We start from the raw sequence: 26,872 nt of genomic DNA, 5'->3' as shown, positions 1-26,872 counted from the left end.
AACCCAAAATTCAGAGAGTTCCGAAGAGGGGCACTGTGAGGGGGAATATTTCAATTAGTTAATCCTAAATATGATATTCGTTAAAATATCTTTTATTTTTGAATTTATATAATTACTTCTTTCAACTGTAATTGGTATTATGTTGATCGCTACTGAGTCACGATCAATATTTTATGGATAAACGCAGATTGCGAAATGATCACCGGAAGTGCGGTCTCTTGGGTTACCCTCACAAACAAGATGGATACGTACAGTATTTGACAGGAGATCTGCCTACCCAGTAACATTCTTACTGAAACCCTACACATAAAATGGCAGCGAAAACCGTCATTGCAGATATGGATAGCAATGGGAGCGACGAGACGGTTGGGCAGGACGAAGCGGAGATGGCCTTGACCGGAATGCACATGTTACTTAATAATGGGTTCGACGAAGCACAAGCACTGTTCGAACGATACAAGTGAGTCCTTGTCACAATGTTATAAATTATGTCAAATAAATTTCTTCTGAGATTCCCATTTCAAATTACTTGATTTATAGTGATGATTTTACATTGAAATCCATTGTACAGTATGTAAATGGCGTACATTTTTCATTCCCAAAGTCATTCATACAAATGTACTGATACATGGGAAATCACCAGGTAATCTAGACCAGGATCTGCTCCATTAATGGCATTATTGACAGCGTCTAGCATAGTCATGATTCTTAATATAAGGGAATGACATGATAGCTGACGACGTATTAAGAGTTAATATCTGTCTGTTAGTGTTACATAATTTGACCCCAGTCATATTGTATATATATATTGTATACTTCAAAAGTACAGGGGCTTGACACATTCTGTGACTCAGAACATTACTGGAACAAGTCTTTTCGGTATCAAGTCATTTCAAGAGTGTCGAAGATGTTGTGGTCACTTTCACAAGATTTTTTGAGGTTAAGAATATATGTTTCTGTATTTTCAATACACTGATTTTTGATGGCGTTACTAATATTTCGAATGACTGCAGTTATGTCGCCAATAATAATCATGATAGTAATATAGAGCAAGGATACGTAATTTCGCACAGTACGTAAATTGCACACCTGACAATTTTTTTTTGCGTTTTTCCTCCAAGTGGTTAAGGACTGTGATTTTTTGTTTATGACCGATGCCATACTTTCGTCGAACTTTTGCCATTTTAAATACATCTTGTCAGATTTAAGTTCATTTTGAAAACGAAAGTTAATTGTTATGACTCTTCCGATAAAATGCATACCGGATGATAGAATATTTCATTTAAAATAATCCCAGTTGTTTATTGGGATGTGTTGGATCGTTTTCAAACCCAGAAATGTTAACAACAGCTCCCATGCGCAGTGATACGTGTGTACATATTCAGGTTACACACTTGTATGTTATGAAGCATTTGTACATCTAACAATGTGAGGTATTCTTTCTCGATTTGAAATTTGAAAGTAGATAATTTTTTATTATGTACATATGTATACTGACCTTGACTTATTGAGTTCCTGAAGGCTATGTATGTATTTATATGCTAGGTATATTAAAATAATGATTTGAAAAAAGAAAAAAAAAACGCACTATGTGATAGATTAAAGATGCTACTCCGTCGACATTACATGTAAAATGATGGCACCAATACATAGAAATATATCTAAATAATGCCTTTAAGGAATAATTTCCAAATTATAATTTAATAAATATATGTGAACCAATTATGTGCTGTTGATGTTAATGTCATCAAAAACTCATGTCGCCCTGGTAAATACTAGCCACAATGTACTGTTCGATTAGAGCAGGGCTTTTTCTCACTGGTTTGGGATGGGGCCTTTTTGTCTCATTTTGGGAGGAAAATTGGTGAATTGGGAAAGATTTTTTCAGGAGTAAACTGCAGATTTTGGGAATGGGGCCCATTAACGGCCCAAAAAAGCCCCCTGAAAAAGTCCTGTAGAGATATCCTCTCTTTAGCAGGATCAGTACTAGTAAGCCAGCTAGAGGTCCTGGGTTTGATCCCTAGTGGGGGCAGTGATTTAAATCTAATTATTTGCTCTGTTACATTTTTACCCATTTAGGGACATGGGGACATATACTGAACGTTACTTGCGAAGGCATCACTGTAATACTGGAAACTGGATGACAAGTTCTTTCCTGTAGGGGGAGTATGTATACCCCTGATAACAGTATCTGCAATATACCGCTCAGTTAGAGATCTCTTTAGCTTGATTGGTTAAGCATAAGACTAGTGACCCAGAAGTTCCAGGTTTAATCGGATGCAGTGATTTAAGTCCATGCACTTTGCTACACTTATATCTAAACAGTAATTAAATATCTAAGCTAGAAATTTATTATGTCATTTTTTAAAGTTTGAAATTAATTTGTCTTCTAGTGATTATTTTGTTGAAAAATTTTCCCTTATTCATATTGTTGTAAATTTTTATATAAGGAATCATTAAATGTAACTTTTATCCAGTCCTGAAATAGAATGATTGAAACTAATTTTATTTGAAGCATCAATATTGTACTGTTTCAGGGATTAATCTAGAATTTAGGGGAAACTACCCTTTTTGGACCATAGGGGAAAATCAGTTCTGAAAAGGGGAAATTTAAACATAACAAAGTTTCAGTTTTTTGCTTTAAAAGCACATTTTCCAAGTAAAAACAGCAAATAGTTAATTAGGAAAGCAAATCTTGAGTATTTGGGAATATCATTGCCATAAAAATGAGGGCAAATACAATATTTCAGTGAATTTAACAGAAGTCTGAGGGGAAAAATGGAACAAAATCCTGAGGGGAAACTTCTCATAAATGGTAGTAAAAAATCCCTAGATTGATCCCTGTGTTTATTATAATAAGCCAATTTTGCCAAAGTTAATCTTTGTGTGGAAACAGCATCCTCTAGAAGATTGTTCCTGACTTTACACAATATGTAGTACAAAATATGTAGTATCGGGTAAATATTTTCTTTCTGTACATTTTGGTCACATCATGACCCTGCAAATTCTACATAAAATATTGTACATGTTATTGGTTGGATAGAAATTGTCTAATCATAATTTTTTCTATGTATTTGATTTGCTGTACGCTAATTCCCAAGAAACATTTTTTCTTCTAAACAGTGCCTATTTGGTGATAAAATTTTAGTTCATTTTGACCTTAAATAACCTGCAGAAATTTGGTTAAAAAAAGAAGTTCTGTTTAATTTTAACTCTGACAGACTAAATGTTAAATTTCCAATTACAGATCTATGTAACCACAAGGTTAAATAATCTGTTTGCCTCTGTGGGGCCGCGGTGGCCGAGTGGTTAAGGTGTACTTGTATAATCAATCAAGGAATTATTGTAGTTTAATACAAATCATTTCTCCAAAATCATGCTTGTTTTTATCCTTGTTTAGTCTGCGCTGTACAGACATAAGGACACATTCAGACTTGTGAGGTGCAGTCTTTTGTTCGTTGGCTTGTGGGTGCACCTTGCAAGTTGATCTACATTTCAAAATATGTTTTTATTTCTTTTCATTCTGTCGCTAAAGAAATACATGCGCAGCGAGATTTAATACAGAATTATGGGTAAAAAAAATCAATTGAAGATTCGTCTCCTATAGGCGACGAAGATATTTTGACGCAATGAATCAATTAATGCATCTCAAAACTGCGTTTGAGGAGTTTGCTACATGTGTAGGCGATTACTACTAGTATGTTAGTAATCAATAATAATACATAACCACACACTAATTATAATATTAAAAGCTTAATGACAGTAATAACAGTCGGTGATATCAAGTTATCAACATTAACAAGAACAGTTCAATGATAAAAACACCTACCACATCACAACATACTCATAATTAGTAACATTGAACAGTTAAATGATAATGATATAAATCAATGGTATAAAAAGATGATCAAGACGGCATATTCTTTGAACTATATGGACGCATGTTTCTAATTTATTTTTCCTGTATTTTGGGGTTATTGTGTACCAACAAGTGTAAATAGTTTGGAGGACTGATGTAGTGTTGAAGTCGGTCACGTTATCATGTTATAATTATCTATCTGGGTCAGATTTTCTGTATTAATTATCAGTATCACATGTTTACATGGTGATGGCATGTGTTACATATTAATGGTATTTAATGGTATTTTTGAGGTTGATAAAAAATAAAATGCTGTTTAAAACCCAAATAATGTAATCTCGAATATAAACATGATTTGGTTGGACGCCCAGAGATCTTCGATCTTATTTATTCATTTGTATGCTCACAATTAATTCCACTTTGCCTGAAGGTGTTATTTTAGGAATGAGATAGGTATATAAACAAATGTAAAGTAATTTAAAGTTAAATGGTAAACTTTGATATGGACGATTCCAGAAAATTCTTATCTTTGATTATAGTGGACCAGGCTTACTGACAGCTACACACCAATCTACATAGTACAATGTATAATATATTTAGATTTAAATGCTAAATTTACATACTAGAACTGTACGTAGCTGAACTTTGTAGTTAAAGGTCTGTAGTGTTTCTGGATTTGTTTGGTTTAGACAGGTTTATATGAACAGGTAATACAAGACCTACAATCAAATATCAATGGTCTGCCCAAACTTGACTATTAACCAAAGAAAGAAAGCTCCTACTTGAAATTATTCGTAGAATTTCCATCTCACAATGTCCCGTGTTATGTTTTCTGTTTTGAAAGTAAAGCTTTCTAGATGGATCAATTGGTCTTTTAAAGAAATTATAGAATTAGAAATATGTAATCTGAGGGGTCAAAATATAGGTCATACGTTTGTATCATGTACAGTTACCGGTTTAAAGTAGTTTATAGTACGGTAGCTGACTTGATATTAGTCCTGTAGCATGCTGGGGTGAAGGGCTATCAAGTTTGTTCAAATGAATGACCTTGACTTACATTCAAGGTCACATGGGTCAAATAGGCTAAAAAAAAATTATATGACTTTTCAATAACCAAGATGCCCAGAGACTTGATATTGGGTCTTTAGCAGGCTTGGCTGAAAGGCTACCAAGTTTGTTCAAAGGTCACATTGGTCGAATAGGCTAAAATCTTTAAACAACTTCTCCTCAATATCCAAGAGACCCAAGGACTTCATATAAGGCCTGTAGCATGCTGGGGTTAAGGGCTACTAAGTTTGTTCAATTGAATGACTTGGACCTTCATTAAAGGTCACAGGGGTCAAGTTGGCTGAAATGTTTAAACAACTTCTTTGCAATAACCAACTAGCACTGTAGGGACTTGATATTGGTCATTTAGGATGCTTGGATGAAGGACTACCAAGTTTGTTCAAATTAGTGATCTTGACCTTTATTCAAGGTCACATGGGTCAAATAGGCTAAAATCTTCAAATAACTTCTAAATAACCAGCAGGCACAGAGACTTGATATTATTCATGTAGGATGCTTGGATGAAGGACTACCAAGTTTGTTCGAATGGATGACCTGGACCTTCATTCAAGATCACATGGGTCAGCTGCACTAAAATATTTCTATGATCTAATTTTAATAACAAAAATGTCCAGAGACCTGATATTTGGCTTGTAACATGGTTAGGTGAAGGCTAGGAATTTTGTGTAAATAGTTAAAATATGATCTACACCTTTTTAAAAAATGGCGAGACCCTGAGATCTTATATTTGGTCTCTGATACATCTGTTCTTAATTATGTTTATGTACTAAAAGGATCACTGGTTAGCAGGTGAGCGATTCAGGCCCATTGGGCCCTTGTTTTATGAGCGTCATGCTTACCAGTTTTATACTGCAGTGTGAAATTCTAGCTTTACACGATACACACACACATTTTGACCATTGCCTGTCCTTTATTTCTTATCCATTTGGTGTAATATTTACCATTATATTTTTCTTTGTTTTTCAGTTTTTGGACACAATTGGGAATTTTTGATTTCTTTTTGGGAACAATTTCAAAGGTTCAAATGCATTGGGAATGATGTCGGTTTGCACACGCAGACATGTATACTCTCAGCACTCGATGGCCTTGTATTGTTTTAATTTGTTTAGGTATAAGCAGATGCTGATAACTTTAGGTTAACAGATCATATCAATATTTACGCTGACCTGCTATGATAAGTGTACCTAACCAGACGCCAGGATAAAAACAGAGGTAGACATCATTGCATGTATGTGTATTAATTATCATACTAAGGCCTGTGTAATCTGTCTTATTTACCAGATTTTTCCCAAATTAATTCAAGCCCAGCTATATATGTCTCTTACAGTTTTATACCGTATTTTACCAGAATTAAGCCCATGTGTATATCTATTACAGTTTTATACCGTATTTTACCAGAATTAAGCCCATGTGTATATCTATTACAGTTTTATACCGTATTTTACCAGAATTAAGCCCATGTATATATCTATTACAGTTTTATACCGTATTTTACCAGAATTAAGCCCATGTGTATGTCTATTACAGTTTTAAACTGTATTTTACCAGAATTAAGCCCATGTGTATATCTATTACAGTTTTATACCGTATTTTACCAGAATTAAGCCCATGTGTATATCTATTACAGTTTTATACCGTATTTTACCAGAATTAAGCCCATGTATATATCTATTACAGTTTTATACCGTATTTTACCAGAATTAAGCCCATGTATATGTCTATTACAGTTTTATACCGTATTTTACCAGAATTAAGCCCATGTATATATCTATTACAGTTTTATACCGTATTTTACCAGAATTAAGCCCATGTGTATATCTATTACAGTTTTATACTGTATTTTACCAGAATTAAGCCCATGTGTATATCTATTACATTTTTATACCATATTTTACCAGAATTAAGCCCATGTGTATGTCTATTACAGTTTTATATCGTATTTTACCAGAATTAAGCCCATGTATATGTCTATTACAGTTTTATACCGTATTTTTCCCGAATTAAACCCATGTGTATGTCTTACAGTTTTAAACTGTATTTTTCCCGAATTAAACCCATGTGTATGTCTTACAGTTTTAAACTGTATTTTTCCAGAATTAAGCCCATTGTGTTTGTCTACTACAGTTTTAATTTATACCATATTTTTTTCAGAATTAAGCCCATGCATATGTCTATAACCCTCTATACCATATTTTTCTAGCGTTCAATGTATAATATTTATATTTCCACTCAATTCAGACTCAATGAACCTACCACAGTTAACTCGAGGCATTTTTCAATGAACTGTATCAAGTCCGGCGTAGGAATACATTTGTCGACCTTGGACTATATTTTTTTTAATTCCTTTTCAAAAGTGATCATATTTATATGAAATAAATTCCTTTAAAACTAATATTTGTTTTAATTCGCTATTAAGTTTGTTCACGAAAGAAATCCTGAAAGTATTAACCATATGTAGATGAAGAGTGATGACGTACATTACGGTAAGTTCTGTGGTAGACTTGCACAAGTCCCTATTTGTCAAAGACAAAATATTGTACAAAATATCAAAAAAATATAAATATAAGGATTGAATAATGTTATGTTGAGGTGTATGGGGGTATAAGCCTCAATAGGTCTTGAGACAAATTTTATGAACTGTTTCGCAGTTCATAAAATTTGTCTCAAGACCTATTGAGGTTTATACCCCCATACACCTCAACATAACATTATTCAATCCTTAAATACATATCAAAGTTCTGTAAAAGGTTTCCTTATCTAAGGCCATGAGTTAGCAGTTCAATAAAAACACTTTTCATTGTCCCATAGTTACGTAATTACCCTGCTGTAAGTCAAGAGTTTCAAATTTCTGAAAAATCAAACCTCAAACTTAAAAACTTTTACGAATAGATTTTACCTTAAATATTTAAATACAACATGTTACATCCTATTGTCTGCCCAAAGCCAGTTATCTGAATTTTTTTGGAAAAGAGATGTATCGTGTAACAATAACATGGCTTATACCCTTAAGTCAAAGTTGTATTAAGTGCCCCAGTGTCGCCATTGTACATGTATACCTATCTATCAGTGTAACTGGGATTATTTGCTTTGTTTTCCCTCTTGATATGAATAATTCATTAGAACACTCCGTAATAAGATGTGCCTTCATTCATATGGAGTTAAGTACATGTATTGTGTTTGTGACAGCTCACTCGAGACTTTATGATAGCTCACTCGAGACCATACTTCTCTAATCAAATTACCTAGAGTACTGATCAAACACATATATTACTGGTACCTTATGGATTTTTCACCAGAAATAATTCCAGAATTGTACACCTTGATGTGTTTAACGAGTTCCAACACGTGGTGTTGGAGCCCGAGGACCGAGGATAAACCTTTGATACTGTGTACATGTGTTTGTAAATGATCCCAAGCATTTAAAACATTTCCTGGTAATGGTGTGTAAATTAAGTCATCATGGATTTTTTCACTTATCGGTTTTATTATTTTTCCACCAAATGATTTTTTACCTTTCAATTTGATTTCAGTGAAAATGATAACATCTCAGTTTTCTTAGCCTGCCATAACATTTCAAGCTTCCCATGCCAGTAATTGTGTTCTGTTCCCTTTCCCTGCTATAAGTTTTCAGATTTTACCTGGATTCCAGCTCATATGGTTCATACGTATACAGACCCTGAAAAGTGCTTGAATTTCATATCAGTGCTTGTAAAGATCTGGAATTTTCATATATATTTTTCTTAAAAGTTCATGAAAAGTGCTTGAATTTTCATATTTTGTCCTTAAGTTTTCCTGAGAGAAATTAATTTTTTTCTTGTGGTTCCCTACAAGTTTGGACCAAAAAAGGTACCTGGAAAATTGGGAAAAAGGGCTGGAATTCCCTTATTATATATAATATTTCATTATTTCTATGGATCTATTATGATATACATGATCTATCACATTTATCTCAATGCCTCTGTTAGGGCAGTGGCCGAGTGGTTAAGCAGTTGACTGGTACTGACCGTAGGTGGTTGGTTTTTCTCTGGGTATTCACCCACCTCCAAAACCAGCCACATCCTTAAATTACCCTGGGTGTTAATAGGAAATTAAACAAAATAAACCAAACCAAGGTATCAAACCCGGTCTGACTTACAAACTATATAGTCTTATGCTCAATTGATCGAGCTAAAGAGCAGTTCTCTCTACCGAGATGTATATCAAGGCTGGTAATTTCCATATTAAGTAACCAATGCATCCATTTTCCCCGATTCAAACTTTCCAGGGATGTGACCCTATTTCCTTCGCCTGCCATATATTTAGTTTAAGACTTGTTTCAGAAAGTGGTTGTCCGGTAAATGTCCTGACAGGTCTACTACAGGAACCTTAATATCTAGGTGTGTAGGATCCAGTAATGGTGGGGAAATAACATTTCACTATCAATTTGATATAATTTGTTTAAAACATTATACAATTGCTGTTTCAGAAGCGAGAGTGCACTGATGCATGCTGGGTACAGTTTTGTTTACTTCATGGTGGGTATAGAACAACAATTACCTATTAAATAAATAAATATTTAAAAAAATTTATTGTAAACCCACCCCTGAAAAAACCCTCTGCCAAAATAACATGTTTTTGATCTGTTTAAAATTTACCCCGACCATGTACACTAGTGAAATTTACACTATGTTGTTAACCCTCTTCCTATTGGGCAAACTTAGTTATTGATTGGAAGTAAAATTAAACAGTGATATGTAGTATATAATCGTACAATCTGGAGGACTATCAGTACTGAAGTTCTTACTTTAAAAAGGACAATAAAAGGTTGTAAAATTAATGTAAAATTATGATAATATCCCTGTGTAAAATAAATAACATTATTTGAACTTATGATTTATTGCCTCATTTTATAAGGAACTTTTTACTTGTATTGTAAATTCCATTTTGAATTTTGTACAGCAAGCATTGATGTCATTTGAAGAGGATAGAATTGATGAGGCAGTGAAAGTGCTACAGGAAACTGAGAAAGCTTGTGACACAGACGCAGGACTCTTCAAATCACTGAGGAAAAAACTCAGGTCCAAGAAAAAGAAAGAGGTAGATTACAGTACCATGGCCAATTAACATATTAAAACGTCAAACCTGTCTATAAAGGCCATTAAAGGTACTTCTATATACTGTATACCTGGTAAATTTCGCCCCCGTTTAATTTTCGCTATTTTCGCCCTTTGAAGATAGGGCGAATTTAAGATGAAGGCGAAAATTTCAAGCTGAATTGAAGGGTTTATAAACCATTGTACATGGGCCAAGTGTAGTCAGATCACAAAAATACCCTATTACTTTTCAACTGTAAAATCACGTACTAGGCTTAGCAGTTTCAATTAAAATTAAAAAACGACACATACTAAGTTATTTTAAAAATTCAGTCATTTTTTTTCAAATAATGTAGTCCGGTCATGATAAAAATGAAATACAGAGTGGCAACAAATTCCTGCCATGGAAAAGACTAATTTTATGAGTTCACCGTCGCTTAATTGTGGCTTCCATTCATGTACATGTATGTACATGTGAACAAGAGAAACACTGGTCAGTCATTAGTCACAGTGCGGTGAACTTACAATTGATCGTGTATGCTTAAAATCACCCATGTATACCCAATACTACTTGAATCAGCTGGGACTAAAAGAAAATCTGAGCACAGGTAAACATTCTTTGTTACACACCTGATTACATTTCACATCTTATCCTGCATGAGATGTTAAATGTAAGACAATTGGGGAACTAGATAAGTCCCGAGTGGTCCGAGTGCAACTGTATTCAGAATTCCGAACAGAATTTTTCGATTTTAGAATCGAGGAAAAGGATATTTCTCGAAAAACTATTTAGGGCAAATCTAAAACGGGGCGAATATGTTTTGTGTTGCTCAAGGGCGAAAATAACCTGGGGTGAAAATTACCATGTATACAGTATGCAGGTGGCCTTTGTATACAATTTTATTTACACTGAATTGTGTAATATTGGGAATGTGATTAAGTGGGCTTTATATAGACAGGTCATTGCATTATCAGATGACCTTTATAGACATGTCTTTGAAATATACATGTGATCTTTATAGACGGTTCATTACGGAAAAACAGGTGGTCTTTATAGACATACAATATATATAGTTTATCTGTTGTTTGTGACAGTCGGACCAGCAAGTTAGCGTGGAGGAGCGTATCCAGCGTCAGGTTGTGGTGGCAGACTCACTACTCTACCAGTCGATCCTAATAATGACGAGCCAGGATATCCCGGGATACATGAAAGGGGGCTGGCATTTACGAAAAGCCTGGAAAATATACGAGAAACTACATAAGGAAGTGGTCAGTCTACAGGACAAGCAAGCTAAACTCAAACAGAGCCGATCCAAAAATAGTCTTCCTTCCAATAATGTGAACCCTGCTCAAGAGGGTGCGTATGATGACAATGAAAATGAACTCCCGGAGGAGGTTTTGACTCGTCTATTGGGGGCAGTGAACTTTGGTTTTGGAACATTTCAATTGTGTATATCCATGGTCCCACCTAAAATTCTAAAACTGATAGAGTTTCTGGGATTCGAGGGTGACCGTGTTGCAGGGCTAGCAGCCTTGGATTATACTAGTCGCAGCAAGGACATGAAGGCTCCCCTAGCAACACTCGGGTTGCTATGGTATCACACTGTGTTAAGACCATTTTTTGCGTTGGACGGAGCTAATGACTGCAGTGCTGGTAAGTGTTAACACTACTGTATGTTAGACAGGGATCTAGACTTTAAGAAGACAACATCTTATGACCATGAAATGTCCCTGGACATATATTTCAATCTACCTTTAATTTGTCCATCTCAGTTTGGTAAATTAAAACATCAAACAATTGTCAGACTTTCCATTAAGGTAAGTTTTTCAGTAAGTAATGGGTTTTAGACATTAATTTTTGTATGGAAGCATTAAGATAACCAATGTACCAACATTATGGAGATACATTTAAAAAAAAAATTCTGAATCAAAAGTTTTCTTTTCATCTTCTTTCGCAACATCTCAGAATTTGCATTGAAGCTATCACTATAAGTTTTCAAAGCACGTAGACAATAGGATCCTAGTTATTTCCAGGTATTCCAATCAAATTATACAGAGGTACCCTTTCTGAAAAAGAGCCAGTTATTTAATACCTAACACAAACTTATCAATGAATGGCTGCAGTTCCAGTATTTTGAATTACATTGAACTTGTTATTTTTATTTTCACAATCGTTTACTGTTAGAAAACTTTCACAATCGTTTACTGTTAGAAAATGTTGTTGAAACAATTTAACCTTTGTCACAGGCACAGCAGATGCTGAACACATCATTGACAGTAAGGAGCATGAGTTTGAGCATTCCTCCCTGTTTTTGTTCTTCAGAGGACGTATTTGTAAACTACGGGTAGGTAATTGGTAGTTATTACATTTTTACCAGTGACATATAGAAAATTATTCATTCTATAAAAGTGATATTTTTCACTGACCAATCAAACCACTGCTTACAAATGGCAATGGGAAAACTTTTCCCTGTAGATTTTGCTATAAAATGTATGTATACGTATCAAACAGAATATCTAACAGGATCTTCAGTAATACCAAATATATCTCACTCCTGTCTCATGCATCATGCTGCGCACTTGTAAAAAAGGTCTCAAAATATTGGCCCATCTTGAAACATAATAGCACTCGTAATGTAGCGACACTCGTGATTTAGTGAAGCGCTTAACGTAGCAACACTAATAACGTAGTGACCCGTGTAACTTAGTGACACTCGTAACATAGTGACACTGGTAACATAGTGAAACTGTAAACGTAGTGACCCGTGTAACTTAGTGACACTCGTAACATAGTGACACTCCTAAGATAGTGACACTCATAACTTAGTGACACTCGTAACTTAGTGACACTCGTAACTTAGTGACTGTACTCCTAAGATAGTGACACTCGTAACTTAGTGACACTCGTAACTTAGTGACACTCCTAAGATAGTGACACTCGTAACTTAGTGACACTCTTAACTTAGTGACACTCCTAAGACAGTGACACTCGTAACTTAGTGACACTCGTAACAAAGTGACACTCGTAACTTAGTGACACTCGTAACTTAGTGACACTCGTAACTTAGTGACACTCGTAACGTAGTGACACTGGTAACATAGTGAAACTGTAAACGTAGTGAAACTGTAAACGTAGTGACCCGTGTAACTTAGTGACACTCGTAACATAGTGACACTCCTAAGATAGTGACACTCATAACTTAGTGACACTCGTAACTTAGTGACACTCCTAAGATAGTGACACTCGTAACTTAGTGACACTCCTAAGATAGTGACACTCGTAACTTAGTGACACTCGTAACTTAGTGACACTCCTATAGTGACACTCGTAACTTAGACTCCTAAGATAGTGACACTCGTAACTTAGTGACACTCGTAACTTAGTGACACTCCTAAGATAGTGACACTCGTAACTTAGTGACACTCGTAACTTAGTGACACTCCTAAGATAGTGACACTCGTAACTTAGTGACACTCGTAACTTAGTGACACTCCTAAGATAGTGACACTCGTAACTTAGTGACACTCGTAACAAAGTGACACTCGTAACTTAGTGACACTCGTAACTTAGTGACACTCGTAACATAGTGACACTCGTAACTTAGTGACACTGCTAAGATAGTGACACTTGTAACTTAATGACACTCGTAACTTAGTGACACTCGTAACTTAGTGACACTCGTAACATAGTGACACTCCTATGATAGTGACACTTGTAACTTAATGACACTCGTAACTTAGTGACACTCCTAAGATAGTGACACTCGTAACTTAGTGACACTCGTAAATTAGTGACACTCGTAACTTAGTGACACTGCTAAGATAGTGACACTCGTAACTTAGTGACACTCCTAAGACAGTGACACTCGTAACTTAGTGACACTCGTAACAAAGTGACACTCGTAACTTAGTGACACTCGTAACGTAGTGACACTGGTAACATAGTGAAACTGTAAACGTAGTGAAACTGTAAACGTAGTGACCCGTGTAACTTAGTGACACTCGTAACATAGTGACACTCCTAAGATAGTGACACTCATAACTTAGTGACACTCGTAACTTAGTGACACTCCTAAGATAGTGACACTCGTAACTTAGTGACACTCGTAACTTAGTGACACTCCTAAGATAGTGACACTCGTAACTTAGTGACACTCGTAACTTAGTGACACTCCTATAGTGACACTCGTAACTTAGACTCCTAAGATAGTGACACTCGTAACTTAGTGACACTCCTAAACTAGTGACACTCGTAACTTAGTGACACTCGTAACTTAGTGACACTCTTAACTTAGTGACACTCGTAACTTAGTGACACTCCTAAGATAGTGACACTCGTAACTTAGTGACACTCGTAACAAAGTGACACTCGTAACTTAGTGACACTCGTAACTTAGTGACACTCGTAACATAGTGACACTCGTAACTTAGTGACACTGCTAAGATAGTGACACTTGTAACTTAATGACACTCATAACTTGGTGACACTCGTAACTTAGTGACACTCGTAACATAGTGACACTCCTATGATAGTGACACTTGTAACTTAATGACACTCGTAACTTAGTGACACTCCTAAGATAGTGACACTCGTAACTTAGTGACACTCGTAACAAAGTGACACTCGTAACTTAGTGACACTCGTAACTTAGTGACACTCGTAACTTAGTGACACTCGTAACTTAGTGACACTGCTAAGATAGTGACACTTGTAACTTAATGACACTCGTAACTTAGTGACACTCGTAACTTAGTGACACTCGTAACATAGTGACACTCCTAAGATAGTGACACTTGTAACTTAATGACACTCGTAACTTAGTGACACTCGTAACTTAGTGACACTCGTAACTTAGTGACACTCCTTAGATAGTGACACTCGTAACATAGTGACACTCGTAACTTAGTGACACTCGTAACTTAGTGACACTCCTAAGATAGTGACACTCGTAACTTAGTGACACTCGTAAATTAGTGACACTCGTAACTTAGTGACACTCCTAAGATAGTGACACTCGTAACTTAGTGACACTCCTAAGATAGTGACACTCGTAACTTAGTGACACTCGTAACTTAGTGACACTCGTAACATAGTGACACTCGTAACTTAGTGACACTCGTAACTTAGTGACACTTGTAACATAGTGACACCCCTGGTAAGGTAGTTAAGTCTAAACCTAACTCTTCAGTAATCATCAGCAGGATAACTTGGTCTCTGATAACAAAACTTTCTACCGGGTTTTCAGAGGCCGAGGACTTTTCATCACAAATCAAATCACAGTGCATTACATCTATATATACTGGGAGTAGAAACTAGGTTTAAAGTCGTGTAGTCTTAGTTTTAGTTACTGGTACATTTCTAATAATTGTTGTCTTGTATACTTCATGTTTGTTAAAGTGATGCTATGTTTGTTAAAGTGATGCTATGTTTTTTCAGCGTAAGTCAGATGATGCCTTGACAGTGTATACTCAGGCGTTGGAAGCAGCTGCTGGTCAGAGAGAGATAGAGCTCATGTGTCAGTACGAAATCGGTAAGAATTCCCAACGTCTGTAAAATATAACTCAAGTGTCAATACGAAATCGGTAAGAATTCCCAACGTCTGTAAAATATAACTCGTGTGTCAGTACGAAATCGGTAAGAATTCCCAACCCCCTGTAGAATATAACTCATGTGTCAGTACGAAATCGGTAAGAATTCCCAACGTCTGTAAAATATAACTCGTGTGTCAGTACGAAATTGGTAAGAATTCCCAACTCTCTGTAAAATATAACTCATGTGTCAGTACGAAATCAGTAGGAATTCCCAACGTCTGTAAAATATAACTCGTGTGTCAGTACGAAATCGGTAAGAGTTCCCAACGTCTGTAAAATATAACTCGTGTGTCAGTACGAAATCGGTAAGAATTCCCAACGTCTGTAAAATATAACTCGTGTGTCAGTACGAAATCGATAAGAATTCCCAACGTCTGTAAAATATAACTCGTGTGTCAGTACGAAATCGATAAGAATTCCCAACGTCTGTAAAATATAACTCGTGTGTCAGTACGAAATCAGTAGGAATTCCCAACGTCTGTAAAATATAACTCGTGTGTCAGTACGAAATCGGTAAGAATTCCCAACTCCCAGTAAAATAGAACTCATGTGTCAGTACGAAATCGGTAAGAATTCCCAACGTCTGTAAAATATAACTTGTGTGTCAGTACGAAATCGGTAAGAATTCCCAACGTCTGTAAAATATAACTCATGTGTCAGTACGAAATCGGTAAGAATTCCCAACGTCTGTAAAATATTACTCGTGTGTCAGTACGAAATCGGTAAGAATTCCCAACGTCTGCAAAATATAACTCGTGTGTCAGTACTAAAATCAGTAAGAATTCCCAACTCCCTGTAAAATATAACTCGTGTGTCAGTACGAAATCGGTAAGAATTCCCAACTCCCTGTAAAGTATAACTCGTGTGTCAGTACGAAATCGGTAAGAATTCCCAACGTCTGTAAAATATAACTCGTGTGTCAGTACGAAAATCGGTAAGAATTCCCAACTCCCTGTAAAATATAACTCGTGTGTCAGTACGAAATCGGTAAGAAATCTGATTCCTCGTAACGTAGATCTCATGTGTCACTGTCAGTATGAAATCAATAAGATTTTCCAACTCCCTGTAGAATAGAACTTGTGTGTCATTATGAAATCATTAAGAAATCTGATTCCTTGTGAAATAGAACTCGTATGTCAGTATGAAATCAGTAAGATTTTCCAACTCACTGTAAAATAGAACTCGTGTGTCAGTATGAAATCAGTAAGAATTCCCAACTCCCAGTAAAATAGAACTCATGTGTCAGTACGAAATCGGTAAGAATTTCCAACGTCTGTAAAATATAACTCGTGTGTCAGTACGAAATCAGTAAGATTTTCCAACTCCCTGTAGAATTGAACTTGTGTGTCATTATGAAATCAGTAAGATTTTCCAACGCCGTGTAAAATAGAACTCGTGTGTCAGTACGAAATCGGTAAGAATTCCCAACTCCCTGTAAAATATAACTCGTGTGTCAGTACGAAATCGGTAAGAATTTCCAACGTCTGTAAAATATAACTCATGTGTCCGCATGAAATCAGTAAGAATTTCTGATTCCTTGTAAAATAGAGCTCATGTGTCAGTACAAAATTGGTAAGAATTCCCAACGTCTGTAAAATATAACTCGTGTGTCAGTACAAAATCGGTAAGAATTCCCAACTCCCTGTAAAATATAACTCGTGTGTCAGTACGAAATCGGTAAGAATTTCTGATTTCCTGTAAAATAGAACTTGTGTGTCAGTATGAAATCAGTAAGGATTCCCAACGTCTGTAAAATATAACTCATGTGTCAGTGCGAAATCGGTAAGAAATCTGATTCCCCGTAATGTAGATCTCATGTGTCACTGTCAGTATGAAATCGGTAAGATTTTCCAACTCCCTGTAAAATATAACTTGTGTGTCACTACGAAATCGGTAAGAATTCCCAACGTCTGTAAAATATAACTCGTGTGTCAGTACGAAATCGGTAAGAATTTCTGATTTCCTGTAAAATAGAGCTCATGTGTATGTATGAAATCAGTAAGATTTTCCAACGCCGTGTAAAATAGAACTCATGTGTCTGCATGAAATCAGGAAGATTTTCTAATGCCGTGTAAAACAGAACTTGTGTGTCTCATGAAATCAGTAAGAATTTCTGATTCCTTGTAAAATAGAGCTCATGTGTCAGTACGAAATCAGTAAGATTTTCCAACTCCCGGTAAACATCTTATCAACATTGACCTTCCTGTCAACACCTAAGGGCCTCTATATATTTTTTTTAAAGAAGAGCTTTCTGTTTGTGTTGTAACGATATTAATCAGAACACAGTTATTAGGTAATGTCACATCCTGCCTCATAGTGAAAACCGGCCTATATGAGGGAAAAAACTGTATGTATTATATGAAAATCTAAACAAATACTTATTGAGGTTTTTTTTTTAGAAAATAACGTACCTGTATCATCAGGTAGGAAATGTCTTTATATGTCTTGTTTTAATCTTATAGGTTGGTGTAATTTGATGAAGCTCAACTACAGAGAATGTCTCAACAACTTTAAACGGTAAATATTAGTCCTCAAAGCCTATCTTATATATATTATATATGTTTGTATATAGGATCTTAAAGCTCGAAAAAATGTAAAATGGCATGCGAAAAGAAACCAAATTTAAGATACTTTTTCTCACATCACTCAGAAACCTTATTGATTGATTGACTGATTTATTTATTTATTTATTAAAGATTTTATGTATGGCCATTTATTGTCACAACATCAAGACCCTTTCTTACCTATACAATATAACATATTTTAGATAAACCTGAAACTTTGGAATAAAAAAAAAGAAGAGTTGTTTCTGACACCGGAAATTAGGAGATTGTTTCCAAAATTGGAAAATATTCATTTTTAATAGGAATATTTTCATGAAATTCTAGTGATGCCCAGTGATTATTTTGGATACATTTGGGGTCTAATAAAGGATTTTTACCTCAGTGATTATTTTGGGTACATTTGGGGTCTAATAAAGGATTTTTACCTCAGTGATTATTTTGGGTACATTTGGGGTCTAATAAAGGATTTTTACCTCAGTGATTATTTTGGGTACATTTGGGGTCTAATAAAGGATTTTTACCCCAGTGATTATTTTGGGTACATTTGGGGTCTAATAAAGTCTTTTTACCTCAGTGATTATTTTGGGTACATTTGGGGCCTTATAAAGGCTTTTTACCTCAGTGATTATTTTGGGTACATTTGGGGTCTAATAAAGTCTTTTTACCTCAGTGATTATTTTGGGTACATTTGAGGTCTAATAAAGTCTTTTTACCTCAGTGATTATTTTGGGTACATTTGGGGCCTTATAAAGGCTTTTTACCTCAGTGATTATTTTGGGTACATTTGGGGTCTAATAAAGTCTTTTTACCTCAGTGATTATTTTGGGTACATTTGGGGTCTAATAAAGGATTTTTACCCCAGTGATTATTTTGGGTACATTTGGGGTCTAACAAAGTTTTTTGACCTCAGTGATTATTTTGGGTACATTTGGGGCCTAATAAAGGATTTTTACCTCAGTGAGATTTTGTTGTATTTTCCCAATTTAATGTTTATATATTCCGAAGTTTAAGTGTCCCTGTACGTCAATTTGTATGTAGAAATCTTGGTCAGTAGGTATTTCATACAGATATATTAATGGTACTAATTTCTATATATCAAAGCTAAATTAAACATAAAAGATCTGTTGATAATATTTCCCCAATTAGCAAAAAATACCACCAATAGGAAAGGTGCAGGCCGCTGTATAATAAGGGTAAGAAAATCACTAGGTGAACAACACATGTTGATGTCTGTATCTCTGTATTTAAACAGGCTGAAGGATGAAACCAAATGGTCCAAATGTTACTACACATACCTTATGGGAGGTGAGTACCACACTAGTCTAGCTGTAACAACAAGAGTGTATTATATGGTCATGGAGCTTCATTAATTCAACATGACAACTGTTAAATGAATCGCCTGAAGATGGGGCCTAACAATTTTAGTGAAACAATAATGATTGCTATGGGATATACGAGATAATAATAAATTATGTACTGTAGTTTTCTCCCAAGGTCATAAGTAGTTTTCTCCCTTTAAATATATGGTTACTATGGGATATACAAAATAATATGTTGTTGTCTCCCTTTGAATGTATGGTTGCTATGGGATATACAAGGTCATATGTAGTTTTCTCCCTTTGAATATATGGTTACTATGGGATATACAAGGTCAAATGTGGTTGTCTCCCTTGGATAAATGGTTACTATTGGATATACAAAATAATATGTTGTCTCCCTTGGAATATATGGTTGCTATGGGATATACAAGGTCAACTGTGGTTTTCTCCCTTGGATAAATGGTTACTATGGGATATACAAGGTCAAATGTGGTTTTCTCCCTTGGATAAATGGTTACTATGGGATATACAAAATAATATGTTGTCTCCCTTGGAATTTATGGTTGCTATGGGATATACAAGGTCATATGTGGTTTTCTCCCTTGGATAAATGGTTACTATGGGATATACAAGGTCATATGCAGTTGTTCCCCTTGGAATGTTTGGTTGCTGTGGGATATACAAGGTCATATGTAGTTGTTAGCTTTGGAATGTACATGAGTTAAACAGTAAGAGAAAACATTGGGCTCCATTACAGTATGTCTGGGTGCTATGGGAGATTTACCGGCTGCCGAGGAGACACTAAGGAAGGTCCCAGGACTCCTTAAAAAGAAGAACCACCAGATAGAGGCATTTGTGAGTCGAAGGGTAAGTTTTGATATAGAGTGTCAGGAACATGGATGGTGACTTCATCAGCTCCTCTGTCTCTCCATCAAACTTGATTTTGTTTGTACTTCTGTCTCTCCGTCAAACTTGATTTTGTTTGTACTATTAAGTCCAAACCACTGATTATTATTAGTTAAGATAATTTGATATTATGTGGTATTATGATAAACTGCAGACGCAGGACTCTATCTTCAAGGTCAAAGTACTTTCAAAGTCAAGGTCATACAGATGTAGCTAAGGGTCAACAGGTCAAATTACTGTCTGCAGTAATAATAATTAGCATAAGTTCGTAGTAACTGAGTTTTTTCATTTAACGCATCAAACATGAGTATTATAGTAACCAAGACAGGAACAAAACAGGAAAGTTTAAGGTGAAAGTCACAAGGGTTCATAATTTAAGTCAAATGAATATAATGCTTATCAGATATGAACATTCCTCTGGAACTATTAAACATCAGCAGAATTGTTAACATGATTTTAGAGTAACACAACAACAACTATTGAAATCTTCTTATTTGTAATTCATCCATCTGTTATAATATTGGTTGCTAGTAGCAACATTTTCTTTTGTTTAAAAGACTTGAAATGAAAAACAACGCCATAGAATTAATAAAATGACTTATTTTTGATGCAGGCAGAGAAAATCAAAAAGATGACACTGACCCAAGAGTACTGCCGACTTCTGACATTAGAACTTGTCTTCCTGTGGCATGCTCTGCCTACCTGTACACCAGACGAACTTCAACCCTACCTCACAGGTATATATATATAACATGTAACATTCTCTCTTGCTGTGCTCTGCCTACCTGTTGACACTATATGGTCTATTTGACACTATATAAATAGACACTATATGGTATATTTGACACTATATAAATAGACACTATTTGGTCTATTTGACACTATATAAATAAACACTATTCGGTTCTATTTGACACTATATAAATAGACACTATTTGGTCTATTTGACACTTTATAAGTAGAGACTATATGGTCTATTTGACACTATATCAATAGACACTATTTCGTCTATTTGACACTATATAAATAGACACTATTTGGTCTATTTGACACTATATAAATAGACACTATTTGGTCTATTTGACACTATATAAATAGACACTATTTGGTCTATTTGACACTATATAAATAGACACTATATGGTCTATTTGACACTATATGGTATATTTGACACTATATAAATAGACACTATTTGGTCTATTTGACACTATATAAATAGACACTATATGGTATATTTGACACTATATAAATAGACACTATATGGTATATTTGACACCCTATGGTATATTTGACACTATATGGTATATTTGACACCCTATGGTATATTTGACACTATATGGTATATTTGACACCCTATGGGTTATTTGACAGTATATGATATTTTGATGTCATAATGTGGTCTATTTGACAGTGTATGACATTTTAATGACTTTATTTGTTCTATTTAAGAGTGAATCATAATTTGATGACTTGAGGTGGTCTGTTTGAGAGATAATGACATTTTGATAACTTTATGTTGTCTTTTGGACAGTGTGTGACATGCAGACCGACATCAAGTCCTTCCACCTCAAATGTCTCCTGGAGGGATCAGTGTTTAAGGAGCTTGGTGAAGAGGAACTGGCAATTCAGGTAAATATTGTCTCAACTTTCTCCCAGGTGTGGCCTTTTTGTCTAATATCTGCAATGATTTACAATGCACTTTCATCTAAAAAATTAAAATAATTCTTGACCTGGAATCTGGGTGTCTTTTACTATACTTTATATAACATAGTTGGGGTTTTTTTCATCTTTACTAAAACTTGTATTTATTGTCAGTGTTTGGAGGAGTCACTAGCCAGGCACCAAGGAATGAAGGATGACCACCATATAGCAGCATTTGCCAACTATGAATTGGCCTCAATATACATAAAGAAACCACAGGTAAATAATGATTGTCTCCCTTTGTTGAATCAAGTTTAACTTTTATTATCTCCTTTTGTAGAAATCTTACAGGTAAACTGGTTGTCTCCCTTTGTACAAACTACAGACCAACAATGATTATTTCCCTTTGTAGAATTCATTGGTAAATAATGATTTTCTCCCTTTGGAAAAACCACAAATAAAAAACACTTGTATTAATCAAACTTGATGGGCTGAAAAAGATGTGGGGAGGAAACCAATGTACCAGGGAAAACCAACATGGTCTGAAAAGTGACCACACACTTTTAACATCTGATCAGGGAACTGAACCACATATGTTTTGATGGATTAGGCGAGCCTGCTGTCCATTGGTCACATAATCACATTATTTTTTTTCACATTCTGAGAAATGTCTTTACATTCAAATGTGATGATACTTTAAAACATTTTAATTATATAACATTCTATAGCTAATTAACATGTTTGAAATGGTTTAATTGTTGTCCTAAAAATTGATGTAATTTTATGTTTTACAGACGGTGGGGAAAGCCAAATCATTACTCCAATCCATTAAGGTAGGTAAACTGTGACTATAAGTAAAAATTGTCTGTGTACTAACAGGTTTACTCAAGGTTAAGGATAGCCTCTATTACAGGTTTACTCAAGGTCAAGGCTAGCCGCTAGTACAGGTTTACTCAAGGTCAAGGCTAGCCTCTAGTACAGGTTTACTCAAGGTCAAGGATAGCCTCTAGTACAGGTTTACTCAAGGTCAAGGATAGCCTCTAGTACAGGTTTACTCAAGGTCAAGTGTAGCCTCTATTACAGGTTTACTCAAGGTCAAGGATAGCCTCTAGTACAGGTTTACTCAAGGTCAAGGATAGCCTCTATTACAGGTTTACTCAAGGTCAAGGCTAGCCGCTAGTACAGGTTTACTCAAGGTCAAGGCTAGCCTCTAATACAGGTTTACTCAAGGTCAAGTGTAGCCTCTATTACAGGTTTACTCAAGGTCAAGGATAGCCTCTAGTACAGGTTTAATCATGGTCAAGGATAACCTCTAGTACAGGTTTAATCAAGGTCAAGGATAACCTCTATTACAGGTTTACTCAAGGTCAAGTGTAGCCTCTATTACAGGTTTACTCAAGGTCAAGGATAGCCTCGACTCTAGTACAGGTTTAATCAAGGTCAAGGATAACCTCTATTACAGGTTTACTCAAGGTCAAGTGTAGCCTCTATTACAGGTTTACTCAAGGTCAAGGATAGCCTCGACTCTAGTACAGGTTTACTCAAGGTCATAGATAACCTCTATTACAGGTTTACTCAAGGTCAAGGATAGCCTGTAGTACAGGTTTACTCAAGGTCAAGGATAACCTTTCTCTTTTGAAAGCTTTGTGGTTGTATGTATAATCTTCGACAGTGTTGTTCCGATTAAATTTAATGAATGATTAGTTTTTTTGCCTGTGACTATGACTAAAAATGGATCAGGGTTTGACTATAGCATGGACATTTTAGGAAGTTATTGAGATTTACACCCGTCTTCAAAAATTACTAAACAAACGCACTGGTAAATTGGAATTGGAATTCATTAACATATCTGCAACATTTTGGTTAGTGTTTTTTCACATATTTCCCTTTCTGTTCATGTCATCGGTTGTTTAAAAAGTTGTGAGGATCAATCATGAATTTAAAAAACTTCCCAACAAAAATCTTAAATATGGTCACTACTCACATAATATGATATCTAAAAACTACCAAATTTTACTCATAGATAGTTTTCACTCACTGTTTATGAGTAATGGTGAGCTAACGGGAGTTTTCACTCACTGTTTATGAGTAACGGTGAGCTAATGCTGTATCCCTGGTTTTACATCCAGATGTTCATACCTACATGTATTTTATCTAATTTAAGGTAAGCTTAGTGTCCAGCTTGACTAGGAAAATACTTCCTTAAAAATAATCTTGTTTATAGTTTTATTTGGATGACTGACCATGTATTATGAGAGTGATCGAGGGAACTTAAAAAATAGTTTCGAGTGTGTTAAGTTCAGTATGAGTAGCTGCTCCCAGCTGTCCTTTGAGATGCGTATAGATCAGACATGAGAATTTTCTGATAACAGTCTGATTTCAGACTTCCTTCTCATGTTGGCTGTTATGTTAATTCTAATATTCCATCATAGAAAACACTACAAATTGGGATTTCAGACCTTTTTACATTCAGCTGCTCTCATCCCTGTTCGATGGATGTTGACTGTGATGCCGAAATATTCTGAGAAAAACAGTTATATCCTATCCTAATGTTGTCCATTTTGTTACTACATTCACACACAACCATTTATTATTTCCAGGACACATACAAGGACTACGACTTTGAGAACCGCTTGACCGTGAGGATCAATAATGCGTTAAGACAGCTGAAGGAAAATGGACCTGTGGCCTGAATGATAAACTCGTGTTTTTTTCGAGGATTTTCTGTACACTTCCTTCCATACTTTTTACTTCTCCGATCGTGGGGTTAAATACATTGGTTTGATAGGTGAGAGATTGTTAAACAATATCATCATAACCTCATACGTTGAATCAGTTTTGTATGTGATAACAGCTGATTATTTATCTATGCCCCGAGGGCTGTATGACTTTGGTATGATGATGATACATTACAGAAAGAATTAAACAAACTTTCTAAACATTCTCCCCTGATCTCAGTACTTTATGAATTTGATTCTGAAGGGGAGCAGGATAGATCTCATTCCCTTAATTATCAGAATTACTGACAGGTTGGATATCAAGTGGATGGAATCTACCATGGAAGGAGTTTTATAAATTGATACCAGAAGGTTTCTCTGTTTTGATTTTATTAACTACAATGATGATTTATGAGCTAAAATTGTAAAAGGTTGCTACCTAATTATAATATTATTTTAGACTGTTGCTTGTTTTTGTTTAGGAATACTCATTTAATCTTTGTATTTTATGAAAATTGAAAGAGGAAAAAAGGATATATGCTACCTCACTGTAATATACATCTTTTTTGTCAAACAGCTGTACAATTATTATAGAGAACAGTAACTCTGAATTAAAATGATAAACAAAAAATTTTCAAGGGAGGTAATTATGACAAAAGGCATGAATGAATTAAAATGATAAACATGTTTTTTCAACGGCGGTAATTATGACAAAAACATGAATTAAAATGATAAACTAATTCTTTCAAGGGAGATAATTCTGAAAAAACCTCATGAACTAAAGTAATAAAATAATTCTTTCAAGGGAGGTAATTCTAACAAAAAGCACAGGTGTAATGTTAGGTAGCATATAGCCTTGAGTGACAAATTATCTATGAGGTGGTGTACAGGTGGTGTAATCTATTTAAATTGAACCTGTGTAATTGAGAAACCTTAACACCATATCTGTCTAATCTGACATTTAAACCTGATGTTGTTTACCTTTAGATAGATTTCACTAATTGTGTGTTTCTCCCACCAACCTGAATTTCCTTTGCTTTAATTTTAAAATAACCTTGTTATGACACCCTAGCCTGTATTTTTTTTCTAAATGTAACTTACCTGCATGCTGGACATTTTTTTGTTTGTAATATCTTTTTTTTTATATTCTTTCATCAACATTATTTATGATAAGATGCAATTGTTATTTTTATGAATTTGTTTTAGTAGTTTAGATATAAAAAAATCACAGTATTGTCAAATGATGAAAATGCCTTTATTGTTGGTAAAGTAAGAGAGATTTTGATTGATTATAATCATTAACATATCACCAATGGGATCCATTGTTACATATAATAAAATATATCAGGTCATTTAACATGACCTTTGACCCATATTATTGGAATGCATTATCATACTCCACATTTAGGTTGTCTACCTGGAGCGTCTGCAGGCTGACAATTATTTCATGATAAAGAATTTAAATTTGAACATGTCCATCGATAGATGTTGGACCAACTCTGGTAACTTACGGATCCGCTGGATGCCAACAAATGAGCAAAGGGTAGTGATGTAACGAATGACAACAGTGTGGATCGGGGGTCGTGTCCACTACAATATTTACTGTGATGTATCGGATGACAATAATGTAGAACAGGGGTCGAGTCCACTACAATATTTACCCTGTAATCAAATCATGTCTAGTAATAAGCCCACCCATAGCCATGTAGCTGTTAAAAATAACTACCACCAAATGTAATACCACCAAATGTAATATCATTGCCTTGTTATATCATATGACCACTTCACTTCGAGTATTTATTGGTCCCTGGTCACCTGGTATAAGGTCAAATGTTATGTATTGACCCAGGTCACCTTGTATAAGATCAAAGGTTATAAATTGGCCCCCAGGTCACCAGGAATAAGGTTTAAAGTCAATTGTATTGGCCCCTAGGTCACCTGGTATAAGGTCAAAGGCTATAAATTGGCCCCCAGGTCACCTGGTATAAGGTTAAAGATCAATTGTATTGGCCCCCTAGGCTGTAGGGTAAATATACATGTGTTATATACATGTCTGAAGTGGTTGATGTGCTGACACTTGTTCCTGTCAGGAGGTTGTCCTGGCTCTGAAGAGTTCTTTGGTTCACTCATACAG

The 26,872-nt window shown here is 35.2% G+C and overlaps 1 protein-coding gene across 1 annotated transcript; it reads left to right on the top strand.

Annotated features, from left to right (window-relative positions):
- The first annotated feature begins 51 nt into the window (after positions 1–51).
- LOC117316507 (tetratricopeptide repeat protein 39C-like) lies at positions 52–26,872 on the top strand. The gene is made up of 15 exons (XM_033871125.1): positions 52–460; positions 9,393–9,441; positions 9,866–10,003; positions 11,095–11,653; positions 12,247–12,344; positions 15,437–15,530; positions 18,054–18,108; positions 19,408–19,460; positions 20,232–20,341; positions 20,994–21,117; positions 21,912–22,009; positions 22,196–22,300; positions 22,816–22,854; positions 24,622–26,628; positions 26,672–26,872. The coding sequence occupies exons 1-14, from the start codon at positions 312–314 to the stop codon at positions 24,712–24,714; spliced, it is 1,764 nt and encodes a 587-aa protein (XP_033727016.1). The 5' UTR covers positions 52–311; the 3' UTR covers positions 24,715–26,628; positions 26,672–26,872.

Source organism: Pecten maximus, chromosome 18 (genome assembly GCF_902652985.1).
Source record: "Pecten maximus chromosome 18, xPecMax1.1, whole genome shotgun sequence".
NCBI classification, from domain to species: domain Eukaryota; kingdom Metazoa; phylum Mollusca; class Bivalvia; order Pectinida; family Pectinidae; genus Pecten; species Pecten maximus.
This window is presented reverse-complemented; position numbering and strand designations above follow the sequence as displayed.